This window comes from Phlebotomus papatasi, chromosome 2 (genome assembly GCF_024763615.1).
Source record: "Phlebotomus papatasi isolate M1 chromosome 2, Ppap_2.1, whole genome shotgun sequence".
NCBI lineage: Eukaryota > Metazoa > Arthropoda > Insecta > Diptera > Psychodidae > Phlebotomus > Phlebotomus papatasi.
The window spans coordinates 82,871,916-82,888,528 of record NC_077223.1 but is presented as its reverse complement, the minus strand read 5'-3'; the positions used below and the strand labels follow the sequence as shown (position 1 = coordinate 82,888,528).

Sequence of the window (16,613 nt, the reverse complement as noted above, 5' to 3'; positions counted from 1 at the left end):
TTCCGGACATGCCTCCACGGATCATGTTCTCCGGGACATGCATATCCGGATCATGTTCTCCGGGATATGCACTCCCGGATCATATGCTCCGGGACATGCATATCTAGGTCATGTGCTCTGGGATATGCACTCCAGGATCATGTGCTCCGAGCTAATTTGACGGCTTTTTAGGTCGTCAATAAGAAATTTTATAGTCATTTTGACACCAAAAGGTTTCCGAAATAACTGCCATTTTTTGATTACTTTCCATAAGCCGTACCTTTTTGAAAATAGTTAAAGACCTCGTTTTCAATATTAAGATTACGAACATGACAGTAATTTTCATCTCAAATGGCGTTTGGGTATGCGAGCCATTCACAAACTAATTTTCATAACACGGAAATTCAAAGATGTATATAACACCTGAAATAATCAATATTAAGACATGCTTTGGGAAATATGCAGGAGATATTCAAGATTTATATACTTCGTGTCCGAATACTTGAACAGAATATACATATCAAAAATTTCAGACATTTAGAACTGGACTAATTTCAAAAATCTCATCCATCGTAAACCGATCTAGGCTTAACATTTGGTATTGCATTTCTCAAAATATATATATTATATTGATTTTTCTTTTCAACTAAATATTCTATGTGCATAAATCCCATATTATCAACCACCTTTTAAAATAAAATAAAAAAAACACAAAGGCTTCTTTTTAATAATAAACAACAAAATCTAAGTGAAAAATCTTGACAAAATATCCCAATACAATGCGAAAACAATATGTCCTGTAAACTTAGGCTTTGATTAAAGCCAAAGAAAGTCTTCTATCAATTCATCAAGCCCTCCATTAGAATTTTAAATGGTGCAATTCACGTGGAAAATTAAATTTTTCTGTGGCTTCTCTTTTCTTCTAAAGTAGAAGGAGGGATATATACATTGACTTAAAGATAGCATCTTTAAAGAAAATCGTCAGTCACTCAATTTTCCATCAAATGGAAATTTCCCAGGAGTATATGGCAAGTCCGGGTTGGAAATGCCTGAATGTGCAGAAAAAAAAAAGTTGAACATGGGTGGAAAAAGTTCAAGGAGTGAGTTTGACCGGGAGCTTTTATTTGCAGGTCAATAGCGAGCTTAAACAAGACATCACGGTCAGTGAGAGCATGGTCCGACTGCACGGGCGAGAGGGATCATTTGATATTTTACGATGGCAGCTCGACGAATGACCCAGTTCTGGCCAAATACTGCGGAGGCGACTGGCTTCCTCGCGTTGTGTCACGGTGAGTTGCCCTCTTGTGTATTTTGAACTTCCAACTGGCCCAGATTTATGGTAACTCGGGGGATTTATAGTATTTTCACCCACGACGGAATGGAGTCATCGATTAAACAGACTCGCTCTTTTTCGTTCTTCTCCTCTCGCCTATTCTCTATTGCTCGATCTCTAGAGAGGGGGCAGTGTCTATAAAACAATGATTTTGAGTTATACGAATATATCCACTCCCATCCTTACTCCTTAAATCTCTTGATACTTTGATACAAGTTATACTGAGTTAATTTGGATTCAAAACTCAATTGGAATTTTAAGATTTCTTCACTATTTCAGGTGAGAAAACAGTAAAAAAGAAAATTACGAAGAAATATAAGGTTTACAATCAATAGTAGGGGAAGGTTTTTAGGCTTCGCATATACTCTGGCTTCAAACACTTTATATTTTTCCTATATTCCTTTAAGGAATCTGACCTAGTGGCAATATATTTTATAAAATATGAAGAGTTCCAAGCCAAAATTTGTGAGAAGCCTGAAAGCCTTCCCCTACGTTTCGTGGTAGTTCTCTTCTGTTCACCTAAAACAGTGTGGAAATATGGAAAATATGAAAATTCCAATTTAAGTAGGATTCCAAATTATCCCATTGTACCCTGCAATTTTATGCTTTTAAAGTGGAATAAAAGGCCAAATGCTAGAGGCCAAATGGTTAGAGATAACCTCTTAGGTATTTATCGGGCCCCCACTAAATACGAATTTTGTTAATTTTTCGAATATTTCTTTAAAATTGACCAAATGAATATTTTATACTCATCGCTATAAGTTACAATCAGGGAGCTCTTAAGTTTTCCGAAAAGCACGTTCTTTTAGTTGAGCAAAAGTACATCAATCAGAATTGCAAACTCATAAAAGGAAATCACCTGAATTCTTAAACGGACTGTCCTTAAGAACTGTCGTTCATTAAAAAGTAATTTTTTCCTATCAGATATTTTCATGAATAAATTGAAAAAAAGACTAGTCAGCTAATTTTTCAAGTTGGTACAAATACGGATTCATTTTAAATGTCTTGGAATTCTAGAGAAATTTTAATAAATTTTACATGTCAATCCTATTGTGCAATACTCCTATGCAGTGCTCATATGCTCCTATGAAATGAAAAGTATCAACCGAGCTAAAAAAAAATTATTCATCCATAGTTAATATGAGTTTGAAATTAATTCATAGGGCATATCATTGAACTCGTAAGTTCAAGCATTTCGCAAAATCTGGGTCAATTTGATATTTTTATTTGAATACTAACTCTTAGCCCAAACATTTTCATCAGCAATTAGGGCTTTTATAATTAAATTTGTAGCTCTTTTAATGTCCCTCCAATGTATTTCGAGACTGAAGAAAATCATAGTGATTTCAATTTTAGATATTCCTTCTTTATTGCTATTTTATGTGTCTTTCATGTCTTCTTCAAACTTTTTGCTTAACTCCATCGGACTTTATGCTCCCATCAATTGAATTCACTGCAAATTGCATTTGATTGCACTTACAGAACCGAATGGAAAGACGTGGAAAGACCACGAGTTGACTAAGATCATGAAGCGCCTTGTTATTCCTTTTGCAATTTACTGTACTTCAATTATTGAATAAAATTCTCCAATATCCTTTAAAGATTTTCACTCAAAACTCCATCATATGCAATGGGTAAAAATTTTCCAGTTTAACACTCTCAATCCATTAATTTATTTAGGAAAAAAACAATTCAGATAGAAAGTTTTCATGATACAACACAACTTCTTCTCGTTAGAAGTTCCTGGAACAGTTTTGAGATGGGAACAAACGATTTATCAGTATTTGCAATAGTTTTCTTCTCTTCAACAAAAGTTCAACTAAAGTGCTCAGAAAAATTTTGATAGAATGTTTTTCTTGAAGTCACTCGCCTCATATTCAAGATGTTGTGTAAAAGTGATTTAAAGATGCTTTTAAACACTTCAGAAATGCCATAGATAAAATTGATAAAATATTTACAATCACTGAAACCGTTTATTCAAGTATTGCACTCTATCAAAGAAAATTAGAAGAAAGAAATTTTGTGAAAGTAAATTGTGCTTTTGATTTTTATGAGGATTTTGAATATATTATTGTCATGTTTTTGTTCTAAAAAAAACCTCGAAATATGACTTCAAATGTTTTTCAAGATCAAACTAATTATGAAAATTTTTAAAATTACCAGCTACGAATGGATTTTTTTCCGAATTAAATTAGAATATTTTTCATTATTTTAAGATATATTCGTTAGTTTTGTTGACTGTTATGACGACTGAATTAAATGGAAATAAAATTGTTCGGCACATAATTATAATTGTGATAACAACTATTTATATTCAATATGTTTTATGTTTTTAAATTTTTCTATAATATTTTTCTTATATCGCTTTTTGTTTTCTCGATTTTTTTTTGGCATTAATGTAAACTGTTTTTTATTGTTTTTTAGGTAGGGAATGTAGGCATGGTTCGGACAGAGTGAACCTTCAAACGATGCGAATTTTCTCTTTGTTTGCAAAGAGCAGAGTTACCATTTCTTATCTCGTCTCATGAGCTTAATAACTATCTATCTTATGGCTAAGAAATGACGAACTAGCTCTTTGCAAACAAAGCGAAAACTTGCGTTGTTTGAAGGTTCACTTTATGCGAACCATGCCAACATTCCCCTAAGACCCATTTTTTTTTAAATTTTTTTTAAAGGTGTATAAATATATTGCACAAATAAAATTAAATTTATCTTAAAGCATAAATTGTGGATATTTGTTATATTTTAAAGAAATTTTAAAGAATTACTATTAGTGTAAAAATATTGTTTTGTAATTACAGGAAATTAAAATAATTCTTCAAATACAAAACATAATATATTCCAGTTTTAAAAAAAAACCTTATTGCCTAAGGAATTAAATTCTTCTTTTTGTTACTTTTTACCCCAAATGGTAATTTATAATAAAAGGATTTCTGTAGAAAAGAATCTTTAGAAAATGATAAAACGGATAGCAGCCTCGTATTCAAAAAATACAAATTATTTAGGATATATTCATCTGTGCATCAATTTTGGAAAATAAATAGGCAAAAAATTACATCTGCTGTAACTAAAATATTTCAAAAACGGTGCCAAAAATGTCAATATTTATTTTTATTTTCTAAATTCTTTGTTACAATTCTAAGAAACTCACGACATTGAAGAAGATCTATAGAGGCTACCTGTGGAAAAAAATGTCAAGCCGTAATCTTTTTATCTTGGAAGACATTGAATTTTGAAATATTCGACTTGTGACTATTGCTCCAGTGCCCCCTATACATATGTATAAAAAAAATCAAATTTTTAATCTTTGAAGATTGTCAACTAAAAAATATTTATCCACAACAAATATTTGAAAGTACTTTTTTAGGAAAAGCAAGATTTATCGAAATTGGTTCATCTGAAATCTAAAAACTACACTAAGGAAAAAAAAGGGTGCGATTAACTTTTTTTCCTCATAACTTTAACACTTTTTTGGTGTAAAAATATATCAACATTTTTGAATGTTAATTTTACACTTTTTTAAGGATAAAATTAACATGAAAAAGGATAACTTTAACCCCCAATATACCTAAAAAGGGTAATATTTACACTGATTTTGGATCAATACTGCAGGGTAAAATTAACATTTCCGGAATGTTATTTTAACTTTTTCGGATTTCTCTCAGTGTACATATTTCCTGTTAGCTGCTGAGTTATAGCCTCCATACACTAGAGAAATTTATGTCCATATTGAAGAGTTTTTCTTAGACAAGCCTAGGGAATTTTCTTCAATATGTACATAAATTTCTCTAGTGTTTAGAGTCCATTAGAGTAATCTTAGAACGAAGAATTTTATGTTTACTTGTTCATAACTTACTCTACAAAACGAAACGTTGCGTAAAATACGTAAAAAAATGATTTTTTTTTTTGTATAAAATTCTCCAAAATATTCGAGTTTCATTTTCTTCGAAAATTCTTCGTTCAAGGATTAATTTAAGTCATCAGCTAACAGGAAATATTTGGTCTTTTTTTATTTCAAATAAATATACACCGAAAAGTATGTTTTTTCAAAAAAAAAAGCTGAATTTTTAAAATTTTTAAATAAAAATTTCAGAAAATATAGTTTAAATCGTTTAAATGTTATACTTTTATATGTTGAAGAGCTTGAATTAACTGTTTTTTAATTATGTTGAAAAAACTATAGAAAAAATATAGTTTTTTGTCTATTTTGACCCACATAACCCCTTAAGTAGTTTATAAATAAATAAATAATTAAAGTTGACAGCTAAATATGTTGGTTCATACTAAAATTCCACTCAGTGAAAATCTCAGGTAAATATCTCAATGAATTTCCATATCCGATCAGTAAAGTTCTTTTGTGATTTCCACACAAATCACAGAAAATACTATTCATTTCCTTCCAAGGATTTGAAATAAAGCATAAAACCACAAGAGGTATACTATCTCAATCAATGGAAATTTCAGTTTGGTATTTCGGAGAAAATCTGGAGGAATTCCATTGAATGAGAGAAACTCTCGAGGATTACAAGTTTTTCTTCCTATTCGATGAAAGAGGTAGAATTTTCCTCTCATTGCACATGAAAGTTTTCGTATTAAATCCATCAAACGGCCTGCCTCATTCCCCAAAATACAGTCTGGCTTTTCCTTCTGCATGTATCTTTGTCATGTGGAAAAAGAGGAGATTTTTCCTTCCTCGTATGTAATGTCGCTTCCATCGTGAAATTGGAATAAAAGAAGGGGGACAGAAGGGTGCATATAGGATGAAAAAAAGCCTTTTTCTGGCGTTTCATCATGCAGAAGAACTGCATTTGCAATAGCTTGAGACTTCTTTCGTCTTCTTTTGCGGAATAGCATAAAACCACACCGACAAAGTTGAAAGTCAAACTTTTCGTTTCTTTCCCTGGTGCTCTCATCGTTTTCCAAAGAATTAAACATTAGGGTTGTTCTTTTTCGATGCAAAACTTTATCGTTGAAAATATATAGCACAATGGTTGAAGAGATAAAGATTACTTTCCTCACAGATTCCACACACTTGTCCCACTTGTATCGCAATACCAGCTTTTTCCGCATACTAGAGCTTAACTATTTTGTGCGAATTTACGACTTTCTTATGATACTTGATATAAGAAGTATATGGTGCCGAGTTAGATTAAAATTCTAACAAAAACAGTACTGAAAGAGTCTTAAAACATCATGAAGAATAATTGCTTAAAACAATTTTAAAGTTATTCCAAAAGTTAATTTCAAAAGCTTTGTCCCAATTATACGATCCTTTAAAATTAAGCGCAGCTCTTTGAAAATAATTTAAAGTTCCACACATTTTTTGTACATTTTGGTCCAGTTTTTTGACTGAAAACTTGACAATCAGAATTGAGAACAGTTGCTAGCGCCACTAGTGGGGAAAAACAGTTCCCTCTTGCGGAAGAAAGTATTGTTAGTCTTAATGTATTCTTGGTAAATTGTTTGTTGTTATTCGGCAGTGAAAATATTTTCCAACAGAAGTATAGCCATTCATTCCAAAGCATGGAACGTCTTGGGATTGCAAAGCGTTTCATGCTTTGCGAAATACTGAAATACTTTCGATTTACCTTTTACCGGTTCGCAACCAATTTGAACTGATTCATAAATCATTTAAAAGCTCAACCAAAAACACTTTCGGGACTTTTGAGTAATAAACTTCGAATAAAAATTAGTTATCGATTAATAACCGACTGGAATTAGTTTAGACTTGTCAGGAATTCCAAGACCTTTCCAACGAGCGGAAACATTACCTAATTGGGTTGAGAAATATGTTCTTCAGCGCTTTTTAAATCTTTTATTTTGAAAAACTGTTATTAAAAGGGGTTGCAAAGTGTCCCAGGCTTTGCGAAATGCTCAAACTCGTGACATATAGATGTTATACCTCAAAAGTACTTTCGCATCATTTATCATTCACCGGTTCTCAATCGATTTGAACCGATTCGTAAATCATTCAAAAAATCCTCCAAAAAATTGTTTTAAAAGTTAATAGAATTGATTTTTGAATAAAAATTAGTTATTGCCTATGAACCGGTTCATTACCGGTTCAGAACCGATAGAAACCCGTTCATTTTTATAGGAAATTCCAAGACCTTTCCAACGCCCCAAACATAACTTCATTCGCTTGATAAAAGCGCTCTCTAGTGTCTTTTTAACTTTTGGCCTTGAAAAACCATTATTAGGAATGATTCAACGGTATTGTTGTATAAGGGCGAAATGTCCGCCTGGGTAATCTTTAAAACATTTCCAAAAATGAAAAAAATCGTACGACGCGTTTTCAAGCAATACCAAAAAAACATGGTTTTGGAGGGTAAGGGGAGGGGTGGGGGAAATGAGGGGCATGTTAACGATCCCTGTGTCGACTTTTGGGGGGGTCCCTCGAAGGTCCCAAGTCGCTATCTATAACCGTTTGGTCTTTGGAGCTGACGACAGCCGGACGGACAAACGAATAGGCGGACAAACAGCGTGACGACATTTCTCAAAAATCGTCTGAAACGCGAAGATTTGTTGACAAAAGTGGTTTCCGCCGGTGGAAGGTGGAAATTTGGGGGGGGGTGGTGAAAAAATCGTGGGATTATATATACTGCTCTCTCCGTAGAGTTCGAACAGTAAAATGCTTCAACGGTATTATCATATACGGACGAAATGTCCGTATACGTTATTCTAAAAGATCAACAAGGGATCGCCTTCCTTGAGTTAGTGCCCTGTTTCACAAAAATGTGAACGATTAATCTTTATTATGCCAATTAACTTATAACAAAATGTGCAACCAATCAAATACAAGTAATTATGTTACCCAATTAAAAGGTATTTTAAAAAATTAAAATTTTATCAGATTTAATACTCTTCCTGTATATTGACTTATGATCCTGAAGGCTTTAATCCTTTATCTAGAACAAAAGATTTTACGTAACTGTTTCTGTACCTTCTGTACTAAAGTGTCCTATTTGTCCTCATCATCCATTGCTCGCCAAAGATAATTACCATTTGAAATTCATGAAACATTGAATTTACGTACTCAGTTTGCATTTTGCAACAAACCTTGTTAATCAACCTTATAAATCCTACCAAGTTTAGTAAGACTACCTCAGTCATACGAACCATATGAGGGTATATTAAAGTTTTTAATAATGAACTAAACTTCCCAAGATACAGTAGTTTGAGCAATTTTGAATATGGAACATGTGTAAAGCTTAATAGCTAATTTGAGCAAAACATTGCATTTGCTTAGGCTGAGTACCACCCCAAATGATGCTCTACTTAATAACTACTCTCTCTCACTAGATACCATCATCACTCAAACCCAAATTTGTCACCCTCCCTCCTGACCAAATCCTCTGATTTGTATGCCAGTGATGAATGCAACACAAGAAGAGAGACACCTGTTTCGCACACACTGAGATGTCTCATCTACAAATCGGTTTATTTATCAAATATCCCATAGTCCCAGATTCATCCACTGTCCCTGAGTCATTATCCTGGGATCAGGTACTCGTCTGTGATACGTTTGTGAAATATTAAGTAACTATTCCATTTTCTGAATCAATTGTCTATGGTAAAATATCCTTTCCAGATGCGCTTCAGAGTTGTATTTTGTCTTTGCAGGGGATCAGAGATGCTGGTAGCCTTCCATTCCAGTCCCTTCTCAGCCCCTCTGCAGACTGCCACTCCAAATAGAGGCTTCGAACTGGACGTGGACATCCTGTACACAGATTCGGACTCTTACGATTTTGCAAAGGGAGAGCGCACCTGTGAATTCCACGTGAACGCCTCAAATCCAGGTAAGTTAAATCGTCCGAGAACCAGATCGCAGTATTGCAAACGAGTGGGCAAGTCGTTACAAAAGAAAATAGCAACTTTATATTTATAATGCCAAAATCCCGAAAGCCGAAAGTCTAAAAGAGACAAAATTATGAGGTTGATAATATGTGGAATAATTTCTCAAAATACAAGCAAGCGCAAATCCAAACGTGAGACAAGCTGTGACACTATTAAGGATTTTGACTTTCGGGATTTGGCTTGCAGAATTTTGACGTTCGGGATTGTAGCGTTCAGGATTTCGTCTCTTTGGGATTTTAGTTCATTCAGGATTTTGACTCTCGAGATTTCGACTCTTTTGGGATTTTGGACCATTCGGGATTTTCGCTTTTCGGGTATTTGGCTAGAGGAAACTGGGGCACCACCAAACACAGAGTAGCACCAAACACTAATTTTTATTTATAAACTACTTGGACTATTTCGACCATTTCTTCAATGGACAAGCATTCCTATAGTGCCTATAAATTCCTATAGGCCTTGTCCTCAGAAGTCGAATATCTGATTAAAAAATCGCAGTGTTTGGTACTACCCCGTGTTTGGTGGTGCCCCAGTTTCCCCTATTCATAAATTTGACCTATTCAGGATTTTAGCTCTCGGGATTTTGACCGGGACCTGTGTCAGCGGTGTGAATTTTTTAACCAAAATCTTCTTTACTTTCCTTCTCAAACGTTTTGCATGTTTATCCTAATCTTTCAAAATCAAAATTGAATATTGAACTAGATTTAATTTGTTGTGATATTTAAAAGAAGAAGAAGAAGAGTATAGGAGGATGAGATGCAATAAGTTCGAGAGATAAGGATTTCAATTTCGACTTCATGAAATTTTGCTGAACTAAAATGTGTGCAGAAAACATACCTTACTATATTTTTCATTTTAAAAATTAATTCACTATTTTTAAACTTTATAAACATTTAATTTTCCTTAATATCTAATAGCAAATTTATTAAATTACTAGAAGAACTCAGTAATTTTAAATTAGTAAATCCATCATGAAATCTAAAAAAATATTTGGTTTGTTCGATTGCAAATGTGCGAGATGTATTCAATCAGAAATGTAGTTCATCCAGAGGACAATTCTCAGACACTTCCTCAAGCCTTCATCCGAAAGCATGCATACACCAAAAGCGACAAATGGTGCTAAATCTGTGGGTCACGCGTGAGAAATTGACACAGGAAAGGAAGTGCATCCTTGTACATCTCCTCTTTGCATACAATATCATCTCATTCATGATGTGTCGTCCTCCCACAGAAAGCTCTCCATTCACATCTCACAAACATGCACACACATTAATTGGTCCCTTCGTTTTAGTATACAAAAGGACATTCTCGAGAAGAACAGGAAACACACAACAAAACTCAATTGGATGAATTTACGTTCATCTCGAGAGCTTGATTATCTATTGACACAGTCGAAAGATCTCAATTAAACTCACTCAGACGTGGGAGGATTCGATAAGAGTGGTTAGGGGGTTGGTAATAGGATTTTGTCCAAATTGCACTATCTACACTATGCTACATATTTTTCTTTAAAAATTAAATTAGTTTTTCGATATGCATTTCGAATAAATTAATTTCTTATTCGCTTTCAGAGCTAAATATTTTCTTCCAATTTTCAGTCAAATCAAGACAAAGTTTCCTAATTATAAGAAAGTTTAGCAAATTAGGAAATTAAAAAAAAAATCTGTGTGCAAGCAAAACGTGCTCTTTCAAATTTTGGACCAAAAAATCAATTATTTCCTTTGTCCTTCTTTAAAATCGTTTTGATCTTCTTCCCTCAGTAATAATTAAACGTTATAAAATTTAAGATATCGGAAAAAATAAGGAATAGTCAAAGAAGACACATTATTTTACGTCGTAATTTATGGCCACTGTGACGTCGGTACATCGTCATTGAACTTACATCCAGTTTTATTACTGTCAAACTAATAAAATTTTAATCATACTGCTGCCATAAACAAAAAGATGTTCGAACTAGGGTGAAAGGCACACCTAACCTATTGAAACTTTAAGAACTCGTGTCAGGACCTATTGACACCCTACTCTGTACCATTTTGAATACGAAATCTGAACATTTTTCTTTATCGAAAAACGCAGATTAATTAGAAAACGTCATATTACTTTCATTTTATTAGATACATTAAATAAATTTCCAAATATTGACAAAAGTGCCAATAGGGGTTCCCTGTCGAAGAGGTGTTCCTTTGACCCTACGTCTTAACGACCTAATCTGACTGCCCACAGCCGGACTTTTCCTAAGGGAAAAGGCATTCGGATATGAAGATCAGTTTCGAAAGCAAAAAAAAATTTACATCTCGTGTAATTCGTTTGCTGGTTTCAGTATTTCGGAGATTTCGGTATTTCTTGTTCGAATTTCTTAGTGTCGCCAGTGTCAAACAAACAAATGGAGTTGATTCTCCAATTAAAAGGTAAATGAATCTCTATTTGCGCACAAAATGTCATAGAAGTTTAAAGATTCCTGTACAATTTCGAATTTTCAAACTAAAGTCTTCGCATAAGGTGAGGAAAATTTACGAAATATTGCACTAGAAAGCTGTAAAAAGAGTTACTGGGTAACTATAAGTAACTATTTATAGGTAACTATCTAATAACAAAGTGAAGACTGACACATTTTAATATTGGAACACTTTAAAATTCGAACAGGAAGTACTCCATCCACCTGGCGGGATTTTCAAAAAGTAAAAATGCCTTTTTCGCTTTTCAAACTGATTTTCAAATTTATCAAACTCCACTTGTAAATGCTAAGATTAAGTCGCTTCATAATGTTTTCCTTTCATTTCAATAAAAAGTGAAAAGCGGAAATCTCTACTGAATATCTTTTTAGTACATTATATTTCTCAAGTGCTCCTACATTATCGACTTTTCTCTGCGTAAGTTCCTACCGCGATTATTTTCCTAGTCCTCGGTGTTTTCCATAACCACAAAACAGTTGAGATAGGAACCAATGCAAAGAAAAGTCGATTACGTAGAAACACTTGACAGCAGACATTTTCTGAAAAATGTTCATGAGAATGATTTATGTTGCTATACCAATGAAAACTTAATATGTTTCTTTAGCACGTTACTGTTCCAAAGTACTCCTACATTATCGACTTTTCTTTGTGTTGGCTCCTGTATCGAATGTTTTGTCGTTTTGGAATACAACGAGGGCTGAGGAAAATAGTTGAGACAGGAACCTACACAGCGTAAAATCGATAATGCAGAAAGTACTTGAGAACAGTACATCGCTAAATAAACGTGTTCATTTTTCATTGAAATAGCGCCATAACTCCTTTGACAGTTTTCAAATATTGTATTAAAAATTATTCTAAACTTTCACGAATTTTTTGTATGAAAATTTTAAATTCCGTTGTAATCTCTCTTAAATCAACGACATTTTGTGCAAATCTATAGTTATTTATCTTTTAACCAAGACACTTCTGTAAAATCCTGTAAAAATGTAACATCCTACCTAGGATATTACTTGAGTAGAATGCTTCTTCATTTACACATTAAAGTACAAAATCAGTTTAGCTAACTGATATTTCTCCTGTGCTCCTCTATATCTTCTAGTATTAATCAAAATTTTATATTGAATTCGATGAAAATTGGAGTAATTCTCAGCTACAGCGAAGTGTTCTGAATTATGAAACAGGTTGATATGAACAATTTTCTGCTTTCTAGTGTACATTCGTAATTTACACTCTTCAATATTATGTAGGTATATTCATCGTTTATTAAATGGATTTTTAGATAATTTCCCTGAACTCCACACAAAGGAGTAAAACAACCTGAAATATTTTTTTATGAATCTTAAAAAGTTTCCATCTCTAAAGCATTAATGGTAGGGTGAAGTAAGTACTTTTGGCCACTTTAAGGTTTCATGTGCTTGTAATTTTTATAATCTTTATTTAAATAAAATGAAATTTTGTACAAAGATACCTTAAAGCCGTTTCTTCCTGATAATCCAAGAGAATTCCCAAAATTTTTTGGATATTTTAGTGAAAAATGCATTTTATGAAACTTATTCTAGCTAATCAGCGAACACAATTAAACTGAAATATTTTATGGAATTAAAATTGAATTATACATGTCGATTGAACCAAATGATTAAAATGTATCAGAAAAAATGTAACTCCAATTTTATGGAAAAAGATGCTATACCTAACAGAAAAATCTATTATTTATTAGCACAATTTAATACTCTTTGCGTTGTTAGAATTGAAATAAAAGAATTGTTATGAAATGAAAATCCTTTACTTCTGGAAATTTTCACAAACAAAATATATTTCCAAATGGAATTTTTTTTGCAATTAACAAAGCTATGGTTGCAAAAAAAATTTGATTACAAAGAACATATTTGATCGTATAACATAAAATTTGTTTTTGAGCATCACAGTGAGAGTCATTAATGTACTTTTGCAGATTCACTTTATTTGTTGTTGAAACACCAAATTTCATTGTTCATTTGTTCGTTTGCTGTTTGGATGATGGTCGGATGTCTCTCTCCCACAAATTTACACATAGAGAACCTCTGGATTTACCCACAAAATGCCACCCCCGCAGCAGATTCTATCACAACCACTTCGGAATGAATTTCGCGGGAAAATTCTCTATGTTTATTGCAGAAGCAAATTCCCTCTTGAAAAGGATACAAGTTTAACTTTAATGGGAGTTGATGGGGAAAGTAGGGAGAAAATAGCTCTAAGTATCCAATAAATACCATTTGACAAATTAATTTTGGGAGGGGTTTATTGGCAATTGAAGTCAAAACGCTAAAGAGGTTTAGGATTTTCAGCTTGCCTACATCACAATGACGCCCTCTATCCCTGAAAAGCTCATTAGAGCTGCTTCATTTTAAATTGAATTTTTGAACAAACATGCACAAATTGGCTGAGAAATTTAATTAGAACATTTCAAACAAAATTTTGCTGGAATAATTTTGTAGCTGTCTGCATGGAAGTGTTTGGGTATCAGTGAGTTGAATTGCTGGCCCCTTTATTAAAGCTGTGGCTCCTGCAAATGGCAATCATACACAATATGATTACGCCGATGGCAATGCCATAGCAGGATGATTAATCATTCTAATAAGAGGATCAACTCAAATCCAATATAGACATCCATTGAGGCTTTCCACTCTGCCCCCTGTACCCTCTTCGAGCACCCCTCATTCACATTGAATTTCGAGGGTACTCAATATGGAATAGCACTAAAATGTTCCTAATACCAAACAATCTCTTGAAGATTTCTCTGTCATTGCTATTTCACTAAATATATTTTTTATCACACATGATTAAAACATTTACCCAATATCTCTTCATTTTTTTTTGCCCAGTCCACCTCGTCCTGACACAAAAAAAACACCAGTGAATCAATCAGGGTTATTGATTCGCTTGAATTATATCATTTTTCACTCCTGGGATTGAATATAAATTGATCCAAAGTTTACATTTCAATAATAAAAAAAAATGCTGAAAAAAGTAGAATTTGCAATTGGTGTCACATTTCCAATGACTTTTGCTTCATTAAAGGCTCTCAATTAAAAGTGCATATCAAATGGAAATGAGCAAGCAAAAAAAAGGCTGCCTAATGATGTGTCAACGTCAGTGAGAACTTTGTGATGGAGGTTTTTGTTACGAAAGTTCTGTGTAACCGGCATTTGCCAAGTTTAAACGGAAATGTTGTTTGACTTGGCGCCAATTTTGTAAGTTTTGGGAGTTGATGGAAGTATTTTCGTTTTTACTTCACGTGATTGCATTGAAGTATGATGACTTAATTACACAACACCTCTGTTTAGTATTTCCGAATATCCACAGACATCATATTCCTAGACTGACAATGCAATTCTGAATTATTTTGTATACATAAATTGTTTCCTATTTTTATAGCCAAGACATGTGTAGGGGATTATAACAGATTGCAGCGAGATTTTGTCACGTAAACAAATTACTGACTAATTAGAAAGATTTACCAAGGTGTAGTGCATTAATGAGGTGCATTTCGGAATAAGCGATCCCATGGGTCAAAGCGTCTGGGAAAATCTCTCCTAACAGTATAACAAAATCCCCCAAGTGTGTCCTGACTAAAATAGAAAATAAAGCATTGTTTGTTTTTCCAAATTTTTTAAGCACAGTACAAGTATTCGAATTCGCAAAACCATTGGAAAATATGTCGAAGATCTCTCAAAGATCAGTTGCGATTGCTCTTCAGCTTGGGTCATTGGCACTACGGAAAGACTATGGTCTTATTTACAATATAATCTTCGATGATCGAAAGAGAATATTTGAGAACCGAATATTGATGATTGAGAAAGACAGCACCTATTTCTTGCTGCAATCCACGAAAGAATAAAATTGCGGAAATCATGAAGAAAAGTTCAGTGTCTCCGTCTATTTCCTGCTCCTCTCATTCAGTAATAATAACCTTCCCGATTTGAGAGCTCTTTCCGATTGGGGCTTTATCTACACCGATTCGAAGATATATCAGAGAAAACTTACCAAAAAATCCGTTGGAAGTTCGAACGTTTAAACCGACAAGCAAGTCCATCAAAAGTATATTGTTTTTAATGAAATTGTAAGTCAACGGAGCCAATGGCTCCGTTCTGTAATAATATTTCGAAGAGACAAAAGCACTCCAAATCCAAGCCAAACTTATTCTAAAATCTACCGAAAGCCCAAAATTTAAGTCCTCATACTCGCCGTATTAGCACTGATTGGTCTGCCCTTTCGAAATTCAGTATCCTTGACACTTCAATCGTCAACAATGTCAACCAGAATGTGTAAACTGTAATCGTTTGCTTTTGTATAATTTTGTAGAATTTCAAGATTGCAGAACGTTTGAACCTCAATTTCATTAAAACTATGTTTCTAGGAACTTACTGATTTTTGTAAAACTCGTTGGTTTAAACGTTAGCTTCCAACGAGTTTTTAACTAAGTTCACTCTGATATATCTTAGAATCGGTACAGAAAAAACTCAACCGAAGAGAGATCTTAAGATTAAGATTTATCTATGGGTCGTCTTAAACCTTTTATCGGTTCCGCTGCATTCAGGCCACTTATTATTTGGGCTCATTATGCACTCCCCATTACTCCATTCTCCCCCAAGGCGGTCCTCCAGCACAATAGCACATACACAGTGCCGTTTCTATATTGCGGCAGACCAGCCTTGGTTGGATCAGTTGCAGTGAATGTGTATTTGTGTCGACATATCTCTTTATGCCGAACTCTTTTCTGTACCAGCCTCTCTTGTTTATAGGCGGTGCATTTTCAATGCATTAGGCATTGCTCTTTCATTCATTCACTGCACTAATTTGATACGGCTGCTGAAAAATCTGCAGCTGCCGAGTTTCGAACACGAGACCTCACAGTCATAGAGACACTACTCTACCAACAGATCCACTGAGAAGAGAACTGTTAAATGGGGAAGGATATTACTGAACATAGAGATTGAGAATAGCCAGATCATCAC

General features: G+C 33.7%; 1 protein-coding gene across 1 annotated transcript in view; it reads left to right on the top strand.

Moving 5' to 3' along the window:
* The window catches only part of LOC129804698 (uncharacterized), a 230,411-nt gene that overhangs the window by 187,557 nt on the left and 26,241 nt on the right, over positions 1-16,613 (top strand). Inside the window, exons 8-9 of the mRNA XM_055852238.1 lie at positions 1,110-1,268; positions 8,936-9,111. Coding sequence (XP_055708213.1) covers positions 1,110-1,268; positions 8,936-9,111 — 335 coding nt within the window. The remainder of the gene's footprint in view (positions 1-1,109; positions 1,269-8,935; positions 9,112-16,613) is intronic.